The sequence below is a fragment of the Crocodylus siamensis genome, chromosome 3 (genome assembly GCF_052110815.1).
Source record: "Crocodylus siamensis isolate JL-2025a chromosome 3, ASM5211081v1, whole genome shotgun sequence".
In the NCBI taxonomy this organism is placed as follows: Eukaryota; Metazoa; Chordata; order Crocodylia; family Crocodylidae; genus Crocodylus; species Crocodylus siamensis.
In genome coordinates, this window is record NC_143397.1 from 152,428,358 (window position 1) to 152,444,495 (window position 16,138).

The following is a 16,138-nucleotide window of genomic DNA, read 5'->3' on the forward strand; positions in this document are numbered from 1 at the left end:
ATCTGGCTGGGGTTACTTAACCCCAGCACTCTTTCCTGCCTGAAGCAGGGAGTCGGACCCAATGATCTACCAGGTCCCTTTCAACCCTAGAAATCTATGAAACCTTCAGAGTTGCCATTACTGTTAACTAGACTATAGGTACTACCATAGCACAAGTATCAAGACAGGTAATATAGCCTGACAGTCTAGTTAACAAATAAATACTCCACGTAATTGTGTTAGCCAAGTTTTACACTTCAATGTTTCAAAAGCATTTTCTCAATTCTTGGAAAAAGTATAGTGAGAAGGTGCTCACCATCATGTTGAGATCTGGAGACAAATGAAACTAGCCACAAACTTCAGAAGTGTATAAATCTGAGATGGGTCTTCCAAGTAGTCCCAGAATGTCTAATCAAAAGTTGAGAGAGGTCCTGTTAATGGTCCTCCGCGTTTGAAAGAATCATGTTTGAAAGAATCATGTTTAAAAGTTGATTCTTTTACTGCCAAAAGACTCTGAAAGCCAGGTAAAAAGATTAGCTTCCTTGTCAGAGAGAAAAAAAATGCTAAAAGACCTAGCAGACTTCATTTTCTACCACTTCATCAACCTCAACACTGGAAAGGCCAAGTCTTCATATGATTATCATTAATTCTCCCCGAGTCTTCTCAAGGAATGGAGCCAGGAATATACCCACAGTCACAAATATCAGTATAAAGCTGCATCTGTAATGATATCTGAAGTATCATCTGTCATCTTAAGAACGTGCTTAGCCTCCATGTGCACCTCTCAGTAGCCAGAAAGCTAGTTATTTTCCTTAGGGATGTCAAAGATTAAAGTCTTTGATTTCAGATGCCTATGGCAAAAGGTCAGATGGCAAAAGGTCAGAAGCTAACACTATGAACTCTGTAATTGTAGTCTCACACTATTATTTTTTAGTTTGTAACAGTATTGCACATATACACACCCCTGTCTGTGCCTCATTTCAAATCGCTTGAGCTTCTGATACGAGAGAAACTGACCTTGACAGCCCAGCACGAAAGATAAAGTACCTATAGTAACGAGATTAGCTGACTTTACTAAAGTTGTAAAATTAAATATACTATGTGCGCCATCCTGTGACCAAACAGAACCAGTACCACCCAAGTAAAAATAACCCCCCTTTTTTCTGAAACCTGAGCAAACAAAGAAAGCACAAATGCCAACTCATTATTTATAGCTGGTGTATAGTAATTGGTCACTTTCGCCAAATATAACTTTGAAAGAACTTCCGCCCAAAGCAGAGAACTGCGTATACAACTCAAGAAGAACAGATCGTGCATGAATGTCATCTCTCCCGCCTACGTATCTTTCTGGCGTATCCCCGTATATCTCTCTACCTCTGTCGTAATCTTTCTTATCAAGAGCCCTCGGCAATCTGCAGACTGCAACGGCTTATGTGAATTGCTCGGAATCTGTAACAAGCAACTCTCTTACCCACCCTGTAAATGCTGGGTAACATGACATCTGCATGCTGTAACTGAATAAATCAACTCCTCTGCCTACATTGCAGCACATCAATAGTGTAAGTAAAATAAACCTTTTGTGTGACCAAATACGCTGCGTTTAAATCCTCTGACTCCTGCTCATCATTATTACCCACCTGTCTGGTTATAAATCCCCCTGCTCGCGCCAAGCCGGTCGTGCTGACCCAGGCTCGCAGGTCAAGGGTGCACCGGCATTAGGGGCATGACAAGGGAAAGTTTCATGAATGGGACTCAGTTTTTCCCCAAAGTCTGATCAATGGTCATCAGTCTGGTAACTCGAGATTCTCATTTTCAGAGAGCATGAAAAATATATCCTATTGCCAAAGATGTTGAATCATTTCCTTTCTCAGTTTGTGGATACTGAAAGAAAGGCTCTGGTCTTTTCAGCATGCACAATGGTACTGATTCTACCAGATGGAAAGAACACTGTTGTAGGAATTAACAGTCCAACTCACCCTACTTCAGCAGGACCAGATACATGAGACTACTCGCTTTACAAACTCAGAAAAGACACAGGGGTCAACCAGGTAACTCTTGCCAGATTCACTTGCAATTTGATGAAATGGTACAATTAGACACTTGGCTCTTTACTCAGAGCCATACTGTATCAGACAGCAAGTCCAATGGTTCTGCTATGGAGTTTCCTCTTCCTAGATGCAGGATGATCCTTGTAAAGTATTAGGCAAACTGCTACAAAGCTTTCCTGAAATCACTGGAGATGATACTGCAGCTGAAATAACTCTGCTCACTGAAGCAGCATCTGTTTTGTACTCCACTAGGTAGTCATTATCTCGTATATCAGTACCCTGCCCAAATGGTTGTAATAATTAATCCTAGCATAAAGGGACAAAGGACTGGGATGGTGCCAACTGAATCAAAGCCAAAGTACAGACTCTGGCATGCATTAGCAACCAGGTGGGGATTTTTAGTATATCCTTCCCCATATTTCCTCAGGATATTGGAAAGAGGTCCTGGAGCAGCAAATTATGCAGAAGACCCTTAAAGTCTTCTCTGTTGTCTTTCTATAGCATTCATGGAGTGGGGAAGCCTCCTGATGGTAGGCAAGGAGGCTCAGGGCTGGAAAGCAAGGTCTGCGTGGAAGAATGCAAGATCTGCATCTGAGCCTGATATCTAAGCACACTGACATACATGACCCAAAGGACTCTCAGGAGAAAAAGTTTTTGGCCACCATCACAAACAAACTAGGCTTGACAAGTCAGGTGTGTAGTACTGTAGAAACTAAATTAGCGAGACTATCACATTGGACCGGGTAACGGGACCGGGTAACGGTGCTTTTTTCTTCTTTTGCGTATCCTCATTATTCTAGTACTTATTTGGAATGTGATTTTTCAGAAATCTTAGCTGAGAAGTCTGTGCAAGTATCCCACGGCAGAGTTGATACTAAAAGAACTCCTACTGGTAGCAAAAGCAGGACTCAGGCAACAAAAACACACCAAATGAGCAAGTGTTATGAAGACAGTCACTAGCTTAGAAGGTTCCTGTCAGGTGACAAGCAATTGACAATGTATCTAGAAAAGCCCCAGGATTCAAGCCCTTGGGTAAAACACTGACACCAAGACAGAAAAGTAGATTATTCCAGACAAGGCACAGAATGCAGGCTGAAGAGAAGTCCAGCTTCCTTCTGTACTTCAAAGGCCAAGCAGTCTGAAGTTTTAATGATTGTTCTTAAGAATTCCAAGTCATAAAAGCTGTGCATTAAAAGAAAACTGTACACACTGCGAGCATAGCTCACAGACTTATCAGGCATCGGATTATGTACACCTCTATTCAGAACAGATACTGGTAGCTACTTTCTAGAATCTATTATTTGTCATGGTGACAGAGAAGCCCAATAGGCTCTGAGAGAATTTCAAAAGAAAAGTCTTCAAACCAACCTATATTAAGTTACCCTATACCAAGGGTGGCTATGGCCAACCTGTGGCACATGTCATAAGTAGTACAAGCAGCTCCTGTTTGTGGCATACAGCAGACTGGGGAGGAGAAAGGCAGCTCAGTGACAGACAGGACAGGGAGCAGAAAGCAGAGCAGCAGCTTGGGCAGGGAGTACAAACCTGGCAACAAACTGGGTAAGGGAAAGGTATCACCCTGGCACCCGGGTGAAGGTATAGGATTAATGTTTGGCATGCCTGGCCAAAAGACTGGTCTCCATTGTTCTATACTAACAAATCTGAAAAACTAAGACAAATCTGTACAAAAATGTGGTCCTGTGTTTAACCTGTAGATATAGGTGCCTAACAGGACAGTGGTAATTTCTGTTTTCTATGCTGCTGGAGAGGAGCTAAGGGCATAGACAGGCATTCATTTGCAGTGCCAAGAATTCTGGGAAATTTACAGCACCACAAAAATGTGATGAGAAATGTGTACAGGCATTCAAGTGCCCAGTCATCTGGAGCACCACAAGACATGAAAGGCCTCTATTCCAGGGGGATGGCAGGAGATCCCAGCATGCTTTTCCATATGCAAAGGTTCCCAAGGAAGCTGGAAAAAGAGGGAAATGTCAACCGGTCAGCCACCCAGGGAACTACAACCAGAGACTTTTCTCCACTCTACACTGGGAATGCAGAGCTGCAGCATTACTCTTCATAGTTTCTACTGCCAAAACAGGCCTGTTAATTTCACTTCCAGCTCATAATAGATCCCTACTGCCCCCAAACAAGACCATTCTATTCAAGATTTGATTTTGGAAACTTAGGAGGACACCATGGAAAATAACCTTATAGTCACAGTTGATTCATTTTCAAATAAATGAAGTGACAAAGTAAGACTATAGTTGAGTTTTTTTGGCAGGGAAGAAGGTTATTTTTATTTCCAAAGGAGACATTTTGATGAACTATGAGAACCAGTTAAATGAAGTCATACAGAAGGAGGTATTAAGAAAATTCATGCAAAAGACAACTTGGAATTTCTTTAAGTCCACTGCAGCGAGTCCAGTGCATGTACACTCCTATTGACACACAGATGGCCACTACTTCAGAGAGCTCACTCAGCTCCCATGCAGGCTGGCATGCAGAACCACACATGGCCACATGGTCCCCAGTTCACCAACCAGTTCAGTGTAAACATGTCCACAGAAGTAGAGGTGTTGTGGAAGGTTTCTCTGGTCATGCAGCAGTTGCTACAACCAGGATTCACTTGCCTCATCAACCCACAGGAGGCTGTAAATGGGAGAAGGGTCTAACACTGCAGACTCTGGGGACTCCCCTTCATCCCAGCCATAATCTCTATGAAGTACAGGCCCTAGGCTCCACACCAAGCACACATGGACCTCCTGGCTGTGTGACCCTCTCAGGGTTCCAACATTGCCCCCACTTATAGATAGATGCCGCCCTTCACCCCAGTCATGGCATCTACCACTTACAGAAGCCGCAAGCTGACTTTTGAAGGAGGCAATACAAGTTCCACCACCCATAAGTTCCTGATTGGTGACTATTTTCTGTAGTACCTTCAGTTTTTGTAGTGTAGCAGTCATCGTGTTTGCCTTACAAAGTTCCCCGGTTCATAACTGGTCAGAAACAGCCCCCTGCCCAGTGTCCTTCCTCCAGCCTGGTTTGTAGGAATGCCAGAGATACAGAGAGAAACAGATATTTTGTACCTATCAGGAGCATCTGCAAAGTGGATTCCTGCCTTGTTCTGTGGGCAGGAAGTATTTAAGGATTGCATCTTGTCCACAAGAGATGAGACTGAGCAGCATGCAACTGTGTGACAATCCATGAGACCAAGCTATTTCCCTGGGGCAGTAGTTTGGACTGCCAGAGACTGCACAGAACAAGAGATTGGGGGCAGGGAAAGAAGAGGGGCTGAGCCCTGGGAATCCGGAGTACAGAGGCACAACCTGTTAGAAATGTAAGACCTGTCCATGATCTGAGGTGGGTGGGAGGAACCGCAGTGCACTCCTAGACAGACAAAGGCATCTAGTAAAACATGCTACATAAAGGGTGCTTAAAACACCTCCCAAAAGAACACTATTTTGGAAGTTTAATGTGCTCAATTGCAGGAGTTTCACTGCAGAAGTGCATATATCCTATTCAATAGCAAGTGACAACAAGAATATTCTTGAAGGGAGGAAGAAATCTTCTGAAAACTCAATTAAGCCAGACGTGTTAAACGTAATCTATGGTATTTGAAACAGTCTCATTTGCCTCTTTTCTAGGTTTATCATAATGTTCCTAAAGTACAGAAGTGGCCTTATGAATTTGAATAGTCAGGTTTTTTTGTGTGCAATGAACATCCAGGACTGCAAATGATATTCAGTATACAAGAAAAACAAGTTTAAACAGTTTTGAAAACTAAAAAAGATAAAACAAATTAAAAAGAGCCATTTTCCTTTATGAAACAACAGGGAATCTATTTACTTAAGACAGCTTCAAAATGTACATATGACAAAGTTCCATTGTTCATTTTCCTACCGAGTCCACACAGTGGTGATACACCCGAGTGTTTTAATACTATTCTTTCCAAGTTGTGAGTTGAGGCTTCAAAAGAAATAATGAGAGCCGTTAATGAGGGCTATACTTTTCTGTTTGTAATGCAATATTAAACGATAAACATAACAATTTATTTGGACATTTTTAATAGTGCTGTAGTGTTGGGATAAAGTCATTTGCATAGCAAAGAAAGTAAGGTTTACCGTTGTAACATGAGTCGAGTCTGTTGTAGAGCTTGCAGAATTCTGTGAACCACTCATATGCATCTTGCTGATGTGAGTATTCAAGCTACCTAAGCTTTTGAAAACACAGCTACATTCAGTACAGTTATATGTAGGGCCATTCTTCACCTTAAGGAATTAAAAAAAAGAAAAATAAAATATTTTTCTAAGTCTTCGAACGGTAAATGGTCTTATAAATCATTGTGATATACATACGACAGTATTTACTGCTGTAAATAAATAAATCAGATCAGCCTTCTTTTAAGACAGGTAAGAGAACAGTTAAGCATTCCTCTTTGGAGTTGAGGCAATTATCTACTGAAATGGCCATCACTTATTGCTGCTATCTTTTGAGGAAGCTTCCGAGATGTAAATAAATGTCTTTTGACTAGTGGTAACCTCACTTTTATCCATCCATTTCTCCCACCCAGGCATTAATTAGATACACAAAAACAAAATCCAACAGAGAATTTACTAATCAAGATCTGTCTGAAGAATTAGACAAAAGACAAAGTGGAAAGCAAAGAAGTGAATCAATAATAATAAATTGTGCTCAATTTTGTTTTTATCTACTTACACTTTGGAGTCTAGAATAAAAGGGTGTTTTGAAGAGGCATAGTGGACTGGACCACAGATGTCAAGAACAGTATGGAAGAAGGAACAGAGATAAAAATGGAAAAAAAGAACATGAAGGTAGGGCAGCACAGTTTAATCACGCAACTTCAGAAAAGGAAGAGCAGATAAAAATCAGAAAAAATAGGCAAAAGGTTTGACAGGACATTAAAACAAGAAAAAAAAGTGTGAATTTGAGATACAGACAACTAAAGCAATGTGGCAAGGATGTGAACATTAGAGCTGTGCAAAATTTCACCTGGCATTTCATTTTGAAGCTGTTTCGATGCATTTCGAGCTCCAAAGAGCAAAATCAAACCAAACCAAAACAAAAGCCTCTGAAACGGCTTTGAAAAAAAACAAAAATAAAAAACAAGGGCACTAGAAACGTTTTTGAGTTTCAAGACTAGGCTTACTTGGCTTTAGCACCTACCCCAACTGGCAGCAGCAGCCTCCTGTCATCCAGCAGGCAGATCAGGGCCCACCCACACACCTGGGAGGGCTGCAGGGCTGTCCCGGATTCCTCACAGGGGTGCAAGCCCCCAATCTGCCTGCCGGATGATAGGAGGCTGGTGCTCCCAGCTGACCCCTGTGGCAGCACCAACAACAGAAAATAAAACTTATACATTCAAAGAATAAAACAAAAAATGATAAAAACTCAAGAGAAACACAGCAAGAGGCAGAGACAGATTTTTGCATGTTATAAAGAAAGATATTAATATAGTAACAGCAGTAATATGGTGGAAGGAGATGAAAGAATTAGATGATGCAGCAAAACATATTTTTGCACATGGTTTGCATCGTTGCCAATATAAAACAACAGGAAAGTTCCATTTTTCCCATGTTGAGTTCAAACTCTTAGCAAGATATTCAGGAAAATGTTTCAAGTTGGCAAAAAATATATTACTAAATAGAAACAGACCTGAGAGTCGTCATACAAGAGTCTGTAATAGAAACTCTATAATCAGTAGAGGATAAAGTGTAGACTTAAAACAGGAGAGGAAAATACGACCAAAGAAACAATGATGAAAATTCTGAAGGTTAATATTAAAGGCAAGCTCAGAATAAAGAAAGTGCTACTTGAGAAAACCTCCGGAAAAGACCTTTCTAGAATATACAATCAGGTGGTACATCTTAAGAATTAATTAATGATAAATCAGTAAGTGAATTCTCATAATAGCCTGACAGTATTCAATACTTATTGTCAGTATTCTAAAGGAAAATCACTTGTGATAAAACTTCTGCAGATGACTTCATAGCACATATCTTGGCAACCATCAATCCTCCTGGATTATGGTGTATGCAACCATCACACCAAGATCTTCAGCATGTGATGTCTCTTTGCCTCTTTCCAACCATGCAGTACCCACAAGGCAGTGGGGGCTAAGGTTTTGAGGCACCCTATGTTCCCCTTACTCTGGAGGTTGCAACACTGTGGTATTTTATAAGAGCTACCCCGCCATAAGTAGCTTTACCACATTGCCACCAAGCCCTCCAGTCGGATGTAGTTTATCGCCATACACAGGACCAAATAGCACATATAAGGAAAAGCTAAATAAATACGAGGACTAGTCACCTACAGTAGTCTGGATCATTTGGTAAGATGAACTTAAATGTGCTTTAATATAGCTAAAACCTACACTGAACACCCAGTAATAATGATGCATCATATCTGCATGATGGAGGACTATATCCTAAAGAGCAGTGATTCTGAAAAAAACATTTGCTAGTCATGTTAGGTCACATAAATAGGAGCTCCTATTGCAACACATTAGCTTAGAGGAGTAACATATCTTAGTAAAACAGTAAAGCATAAGGTGAAGCAAGATGTTATCTTTGTAAAGGTCATTGGAGAGACAGATCCCAGAATAGTGTATACTTTTTGGGGGTCCAGGCTTTAAAGAAAAAAAAACAAACCTGTCAAAAACTGAACAGGGTTAAAGAAAAGGTACAAGAATGACTGCAGGTCTGCAAAACACATCTTAAAGACTTAAGAAGCTTAAACTGTTTAGCATATCAAAAAGAGATTCAAGAGATTTGTAAGAGACTGTTATTGTTAAATCTTGGTGTACTGATATAGTTTATTTTCAATGGTTTGCTAAAATAAATCATAACAATTCCAGCAACTTTATATCAGAATAGCTGTATCCACAGTAGGGCATACATGGACTAAACCACGTAATATGTATATTTATATGAATATATTAGTACAAGTCCTGTGTATGAGGAAATCCTACAAATCAAGGTATGAAAATAGCTAACTAGGCAAAAATACCCAACTCTTCTTGGTTCTAATCTACCAGGAAAGGTAAGACATTAATTGATTGGAAGGCTAAGGCTAAAACATTGTAACTAGTGTACATTTTTCAACAGCAAGTAATTGGAATAGGTTAGCAAATATGTAGCAGGTTCTGCATCATACAAAGGCTTTATATCAAACCTGGGTTATTTTTCCAAGAAAGATATGCTCAACTACAAGTTGCTGGTTCAAATGAATAAATTATCTGATAAAATTCTACAACCCAACATTGTGAAGGAAGTTGGGCTATATAGAAAGGCCTGTTTTTTAAAATCTGTGGGTCAAAGAATTAGAGAAAAAAGGATCAGAATGAAGAACAGAAGATTGCAGCACCTATTTTTGTGCACCCTCCCTCAGCAGCACTAGGGACTACTAGCTTGGTCAGTCTCCTCAATTACTCTACTAATGAAGAAGCCTAAGACATATTATTACCTTCTTCTTCCAGAAGCCCTCATTCATATCCTGGGGGAAAAAAGAGGTACTCAGAGGACTGATATTGGTGTGTGTAGGATGTATTGTTCGGATTTGAAATCTCTCACCGGTTACTTTCTCACCTTTGAGGTCTGGAGAGGCTTCTGGTTTTGCTTTTATCCAATTTACATCATAAACAGTTACAAACAAAGATAACTGTTTGTAAATAATGTTTAAAAATGAAACAAAAAGCCCTGTAAGAAATATATTTCCCTTAAACTATTCACCCAGGATATTATATGCTAAAAAGGTAAGAGTAAAATAAGTCTTTGTTATTCACAGACACTGTTAATTTAGATTAAGTGATTTGAGAAACTCAATCTACATAAAGTTGAGCAAATGCGGCCTGCAATCTAATGTCCCACATTGTAAGTCATGATGTTTCATGCAGGTAACAAGGTGCAGTTTTAAGAACAGTGCTTCGTAAAAACAGACTAAATACCAAGAAGGAAACAAAAGTCATATTGTTAATTATTTTATTTACCTCTGAATGAACTCTTTGTATGTGTGATTGAAGATTGCCTTTCTGAGAAAAGGCTGCAGGACAAAAGGCACAGGAATGGGGTTTTTCACCAGTATGCTTAATCATATGGGTCTGTAATGCCCCCTTCTGGTTAAATGCCTTTCCACATTCACTGCATTTAAATGGTCTCTCACCTAAAGAAAGATTTACGTAAGTTTATTATACCTTAGAAAGAAATTATGATTGATTTTCTTTATAGCTGATATGTGCAATAATATTCTATTACTTGCTTTGACAGTAAAAAAAACCCAAAAAAACAAAAAAAACAAAAACCTGCTATAGCTCAATTGCTAAATGAACTTTAGAGACTTAGTAAAAGACATTATATTTGACACTGAAATTTCAGTAAAATTAGTATTAAGCAGCTGCTTAAAGCATCAGCTGGCAGTTTACCAAAGGTAGCTTTCAAATAAATGTGAGATAAAATGGTATTCAATGTTTAGAGATACTTTAAGCCTACATGTAAGACTACTTTAAAATATACTCTCTCATAAAGGTTTCCCTTTAAGGTTTGTATGAAGATTTTCTTTAAAATATAGTAATATTATAGAACAATATTTGCCCTTAGCACCCAAAAGACAGAAATACAGAGAGGACTACCAGTTGGCCTGTACTTCTCATAACATTTTGGGGCATGGTACTCTCAGTATCTGAATATCCTTATTTATTATTGAACTTGTACCTTATTTCCTACTTTACATATTGGAAATCTGTACTCTAAATTCATAGCATATGTACTTTTCTTTTTTAAAAGGAAGCAAAAGTTTGTTACATACACACGCTAGTGGCTACAACCCCTTGAGAAAGCAATTTCACACCTTACTTTGATGTACTCCTGTAGCAGAAAACCATAAAAGGAAGCTTTTACATGCTAATATCAGGATAATGGTGAATTAATACATAGACTGAAATGAGGATTAGTGCAACTTATTTTGACATTTTCATTGACACATCTTTTTTTCCCATGCCAGCCAGAAACGCATAGTTTTATTCTTCCTCAAGAAATGCAGAAATCTAAAAATCATAAGACTTTGAGGACAACTGTTCTGTTCATCAATTTTTAAAATTCATATTAGGCTCCACAAGTAACTAGGATAATATATTAAGACAGAAAGTAATTTTTTCTGTTGAGCTTATTCTCTCGACTCTTTAAAATAATGATTTCGACACTACTTTTAACATCACATACAAGGGTGACCTCTAGTGTCTCCTTTCTGTAATTCAAATATATGAAACCTAAAACAGAACCGCAGTTAAGCAATCTACAATGCAGTTGTGGAAGGACATCTAAGCTAGGGACAGAAGTTACGCATAAACCAATTTAAGTAATCAGAAACTGGTTTAAACTTGTAACAGAACAAAAGTTCAGCACACAGAAACCAGTTTCAAAATGGCTGAAACTGGTTTAAGATAAACCTGGTTGAATGTAGTATCAGACTTCACTGATTTAGGTCAAACTGGTTTATGGAACTTCTGTCCCAGACGCTTTCCTGGCTGAAGTTAAATCAGAGTCCCCCAGCATCCCAGCATGCTTTCCAGCCCTGGGCTGAGCTGTGCTTTCTGCTCCAGAGAGCAGGGCTGTCCCTGCCCCTCTGGTCCCTAGCCAGAGCAGGGGCCAGGAGGTAGATAGACACTGGCCTAGTATGACCCCCTGAGGTGAAGGAATAAATTCCCTCCCTGCCCCCTTTGCTATGCTGGTCAGCATCTGGCCACACCCCCACTCCTGCCACTGGAGCAACATGGCGTGGGGAGGGGTCCCTGACAGACTGCGTGCCCTGGCCATGCAGACTCCAGCTGGGGTTCATGCCAGCGGGACAGGCGAAGGAGGGAGAATTACATTTCCTTCTCTCCTCTCCCACCCCCACCTTCACTTTAGGCTGCCAGTGGGCTGGCCACACCTCCCAGCTGCTCACTGCAAGGGCCCTGGGGAGAGAGAAGCGGGGGAGTGCCTGACAGGGGCTGCTCTGTCCTAGCCGGGGGTCCCAGGGGGAAAGGAGAGAGAGGACAGAATAAACCACTTCCTTACCCACTTTACCTTAAGGAGCCATGCCAAGGTGGTGTCTGGCCACACTCAGGTAGGCTCTGGAGCGGTGACAGACGCGCGGGTGAAGCCCGCTGTGCCCCCACTCCCCCGAAGCCCCCCAGACACTCCCTCAGCAGCCACCGAGCCCCCTGCCGACCCCCAGCACAGCCGGAGGTAAGCAGGCTCGTGGTGGGAAGGGGTTAACTCCTTGCTTGCTTGGAGGAGGCCGCTGCCTGGTGCTGGGCCGGGTCAAGCCCCCGCCCAGGACCCTACTTGGCCCAGCCCCCCAGGGAGCCCCGCGACCGGAGCCGCGCGAACAGGCTGCGTAAACAGGCGCTTGAGTTAGCGCGAAGTTCGCGCAGGAGAGGGCGCGGGAGGGCACGAGACCCTGCCTGTGACCCCCCCAGAATAGTCAGTCCCAGCCGCAGCCAGCCTACCAGAGGCATGACACGGATGGGCACGCGCCGCACCCCGAGGGTCCCCTCGGGCTCTGCGGCCCCTCCACTGAGCACTTCAGAGACGGCCACCCAGACGGAGCCCATGGTTCCGGGCTCCACGCAGACGGAGCCCCTGGCTCTTGGCTGCGGGGGCTGCCTGTCCCTTTTTCAGGCTCTGGGGCCTGGGAGCATGGCCCCCTCCCCTTGCGGGGTCTGCTCCCTGCTGGGGTCTCTGGCGCACCAGCTGGAGGAGCTCCAGGCCACAGTCCAGAGACTGCGTGCCATCAGGGACTGTGAGCAGCAGATAGACTCCTACTGCCAGGCCCTTCTCCCCCGGGAGCCGCAGGGGAGAGCTCCGTCTCCCTTCGCGACTAAGGAGGACTCTGGGACCTCCCGCTCTGCCCAGTCAGGGGCATGGACCAAGGTGGGCAAGGGCCCCAAGGCCCGCTGCACCAAGGCCCCTGCCCCGCCGGAGCTTAGCAACAGGTTCGCACCTCTTGCAGCCCCAGCAGAGCCCACGCAGTTGCCGGCTCCCGCAGGCAACCCAGGCTCGACCGCAGCTACTGGCCCCGCTCTCCCCAAGACAAAGCGTAAGGTGTTTGTTGTGGGAGACTCCATCCTGCGGGGCACTGAGGGGGCAATCTGCCGCCCCGACCCCTTAGCCCGGGAAGTCTGCTGCTTCCCGGGGGCCCGCATCCGAGACATTGCAGAGAGGATCCCGCAGCTCCTCCGGCCTACAGACCACTACCCCATGCTCCTTATTCATGTGGGCACCAATGACACGGCTCGGAGCACCCCCAGCCAGGTCAGGAGGCGCTACAGGGAGCTGGGAGCGGGGCTTAGGGGTCTGGGAGCTCAGGTGGTGTTTTCATCGATCCTCCCAGTCTCAGGCTATGGGCTGAGGAGGGAGAGGAGGATCCATGCGGCGAACCAAAGACTGCGGCGCTGGTGTTATCGGGAAGGCTTTGGCTTCCATGACCACAGCCCGCTCTTTGGCGAGAGAGGCAGCGAGCTGCTGGGAAGAGATGGCCTCCACCTCTCTCCCCTGGGGAGGAGGCTCTTCTCAGCCAGGCTGGCTGACCTGCTCCACCGGGCTTTAAACTAAGCCTGCTGGGGGATGGGGGGACTACTGCCCCTGCTGGCCCGCTGAACAGTCCTTGCAAAGCCAGCGGACCAAGGCACTTAAAGGGGCACTTAAGGGAGCCCACCCCTGCCCCAGCCCTGGCACAATCTGTGGGCAAGGCAAGAGCCCCCAAGGGGACACTTGCCTGCCTGTACACTAATGTCAGGAGCCTGGGCAACAAGCAGGACGAGCTCGTCCTCCTGCTCAGTGCAAAGAAATATGATGTCATTGGGATAACGGAGACCTGGTGGGACTCCACCCATGACTGGACCACGGGTATAGAGGGCTATACCCTGTACAGGAGGGATCGTGTTGACAAAAGGGGCGGGGTGTAGCTCTCTATGTGAAGGAAAGCGACATGTCCCTGCAAGCTGATGTTGGCGACCGGCATGGACAGCTAGAGACCCTCTGGGTAAAAATTCGTGGGGAATTCGGCACAGGGGACACAACGGTGGGAGTCTACTACAGACCTCCCACTCAAAGTCCCGAGCTTGACCAGGAGTTCGCCCGGGAACTGACTGAGGCCGCTTGCTCTAGGACCTTGGTTGTCATGGGTGACTTCAATTACCCAGACATCTCGTGGGAAGATCACTCAGCTGAATCTGAGCGGGCGCAAAGCTTTCTCTTGTGCGTGGATGACCTCTACCTGACTCAAGAAGTCTATGGGCCAACGAGAGGCAAAGCGCTGCTTGACCTGGTACTGGCTACGGGGGACGACCTAATCGGCGACCTAGTGATTGATGGGAAGTTGGGTGACAGCGACCACGAGCTGATCACCTTCACCATCTGCCGTAAAGCTGGCAAGTCAGTCAGCAACACAGAAGTCCTTGACTTCAGAAAAGCCAACTTTGACAAGCTCAAGAGGCTAGTCAGTCAGGACCTCAGGGACCATGACCCCAGGGAGTTGGGAGTTCGAGAAGAGTGGTTGCTTCTCAAGGAAGCGATCCTCAGTGCACAAGCTAAATCTATTCCAACATGGAGGAAAGGCAGCAAGAAGGCACAGCAGCCCTCCTGGCTCTCCAGAGACCTAGCGGACCTACTGTGGCTAAAAAGGAAAGCCTACAAAGGATGGAGGACAGGATTCACCTCCAAGGAGGATTACTCCGCGCTGGTCCGGTCCTGCAGGGACCAAACCAGGAAAGCCAAGGCTCCAACTGAACTCCAACTAGCTTCAGGCATCAAGGACAACAAAAAGTCCTTTTTCAGATACGTGGGGAGCCGGAGGAAAAGCAAGGGCAATGTTGGACCCCTGCTAAACCAGAGGGGGCAACTGACAACTGACGCCCAGGAAAAAGCCAACCTATTAAATATGTACTTTGCGTCAGTCTTTCATCAGTCACACGGGATGCCCATGCCTGCTATGGGACAGGGAAATCCGGGTGAGGGGGATCCCCTACCCTCCATCAATGCTGACCTCGTGAAGGAACACCTTGAGAAGCTGGATACCTTCAAGTCAGCTGGCCCTGACAACCTGCACCCCAGGGTACTCAAGGAGCTGGCGAGCGTCATAGCCCAGCCCCTGGCACGGATCTTTGAAAACTCCTGGCGCTCTGGTGTAGTGCCCAAAGACTGGAAGAAGGTCAATGTGGTGCCGATCTTCAAGAAAGGGAGGAGAGTGGATCTGGCTAACTACAGGCCCATTAGCCTGACTTCTATCCTGGGGAAGATCTTAGAAAAGTTTATTAAGGAGGCCATCCTTGATGGACTGGCCCAGGCTAACATTCTAAGGGACAGCCAGCATGGGTTTGTTGCGGGTAGGTCTTGTTTGACCAATCTCATTTCCTTCTATGACCAGGTGACCTATCACCTGGGCGAGGAAGAAGAGATTGATGTCATATATCTTGACTTCAAAAAAGCTTTTGATCTGGTATCCCATGATCACCTCTTGGCCAAACTGCCCAGTTGTGGCCTTGGCTCCACCACGATCCGCTGGCTGGGAAATTGGCTTCGTGGTCGGACCCAGAGGGTTGTGATTGATGGCAGTCACTCATTGTAGTGCCCTGTGACCAGTGGGGTCCCTCAAGGCTCTGTCCTGGGACCCATACTGTTCAACATCTTCATTAATGATGTGGACATTGGAGTCAGGAGTGGACTGGCCAAGTTCGCCGATGACACCAAACTTTGGGGCAAAGCATCCACGCCAGAAGATAGGCGGGTGATCCAGGCTGACCTGGACAAGCTCAGCAAATGGGCAGACGAGAACCTCATGGTGTTTAACACCGAAAAATGCAAGGTTCTCCAGCTTGGGAGGAAAAACCTGCAGCACCCTTATAGGCTCGGCAGTGCTACGTTGGTTAGCACTACAGAAGAAAAAGACTTGGGGGTCATCATTGACCACAAGATGAACATGAGCCTCCAATGTGATGCTGCGGCTAGTAAAGCGACCAAAATGCTGGCGTGCATCCATAGATGCTTCTCGAGCAAATCCTGGGACGTCATTCTCCCCTTGTACTCGGCCTTGGTGAGGCCGCAGCTGGAGTACTG

The 16,138-nt window shown here is 44.8% G+C and overlaps 1 protein-coding gene across 8 annotated transcripts in view; it reads right to left on the reverse strand.

Moving 5' to 3' along the window:
* Window positions 1-16,138, reverse strand: part of ZNF236 (zinc finger protein 236) — a 138,563-nt gene that overhangs the window by 80,874 nt on the left and 41,551 nt on the right. For 7 of the 8 annotated variants that reach the window (XM_090039554.1, XM_090039557.1, XM_090039556.1 and 4 more), the window contains 2 exons: window positions 10,033-10,205; window positions 6,149-6,295 (listed from right to left, as the gene is read on the reverse strand). In XM_090039554.1, the coding sequence (XP_089895680.1) occupies window positions 6,149-6,295; window positions 10,033-10,205 (320 nt within the window). Of the gene's footprint in view, window positions 1-295; window positions 375-6,148; window positions 6,296-10,032; window positions 10,206-16,138 lie in introns of those variants that run through there. The other variant, XM_090039560.1, reaches the window with a different exon arrangement.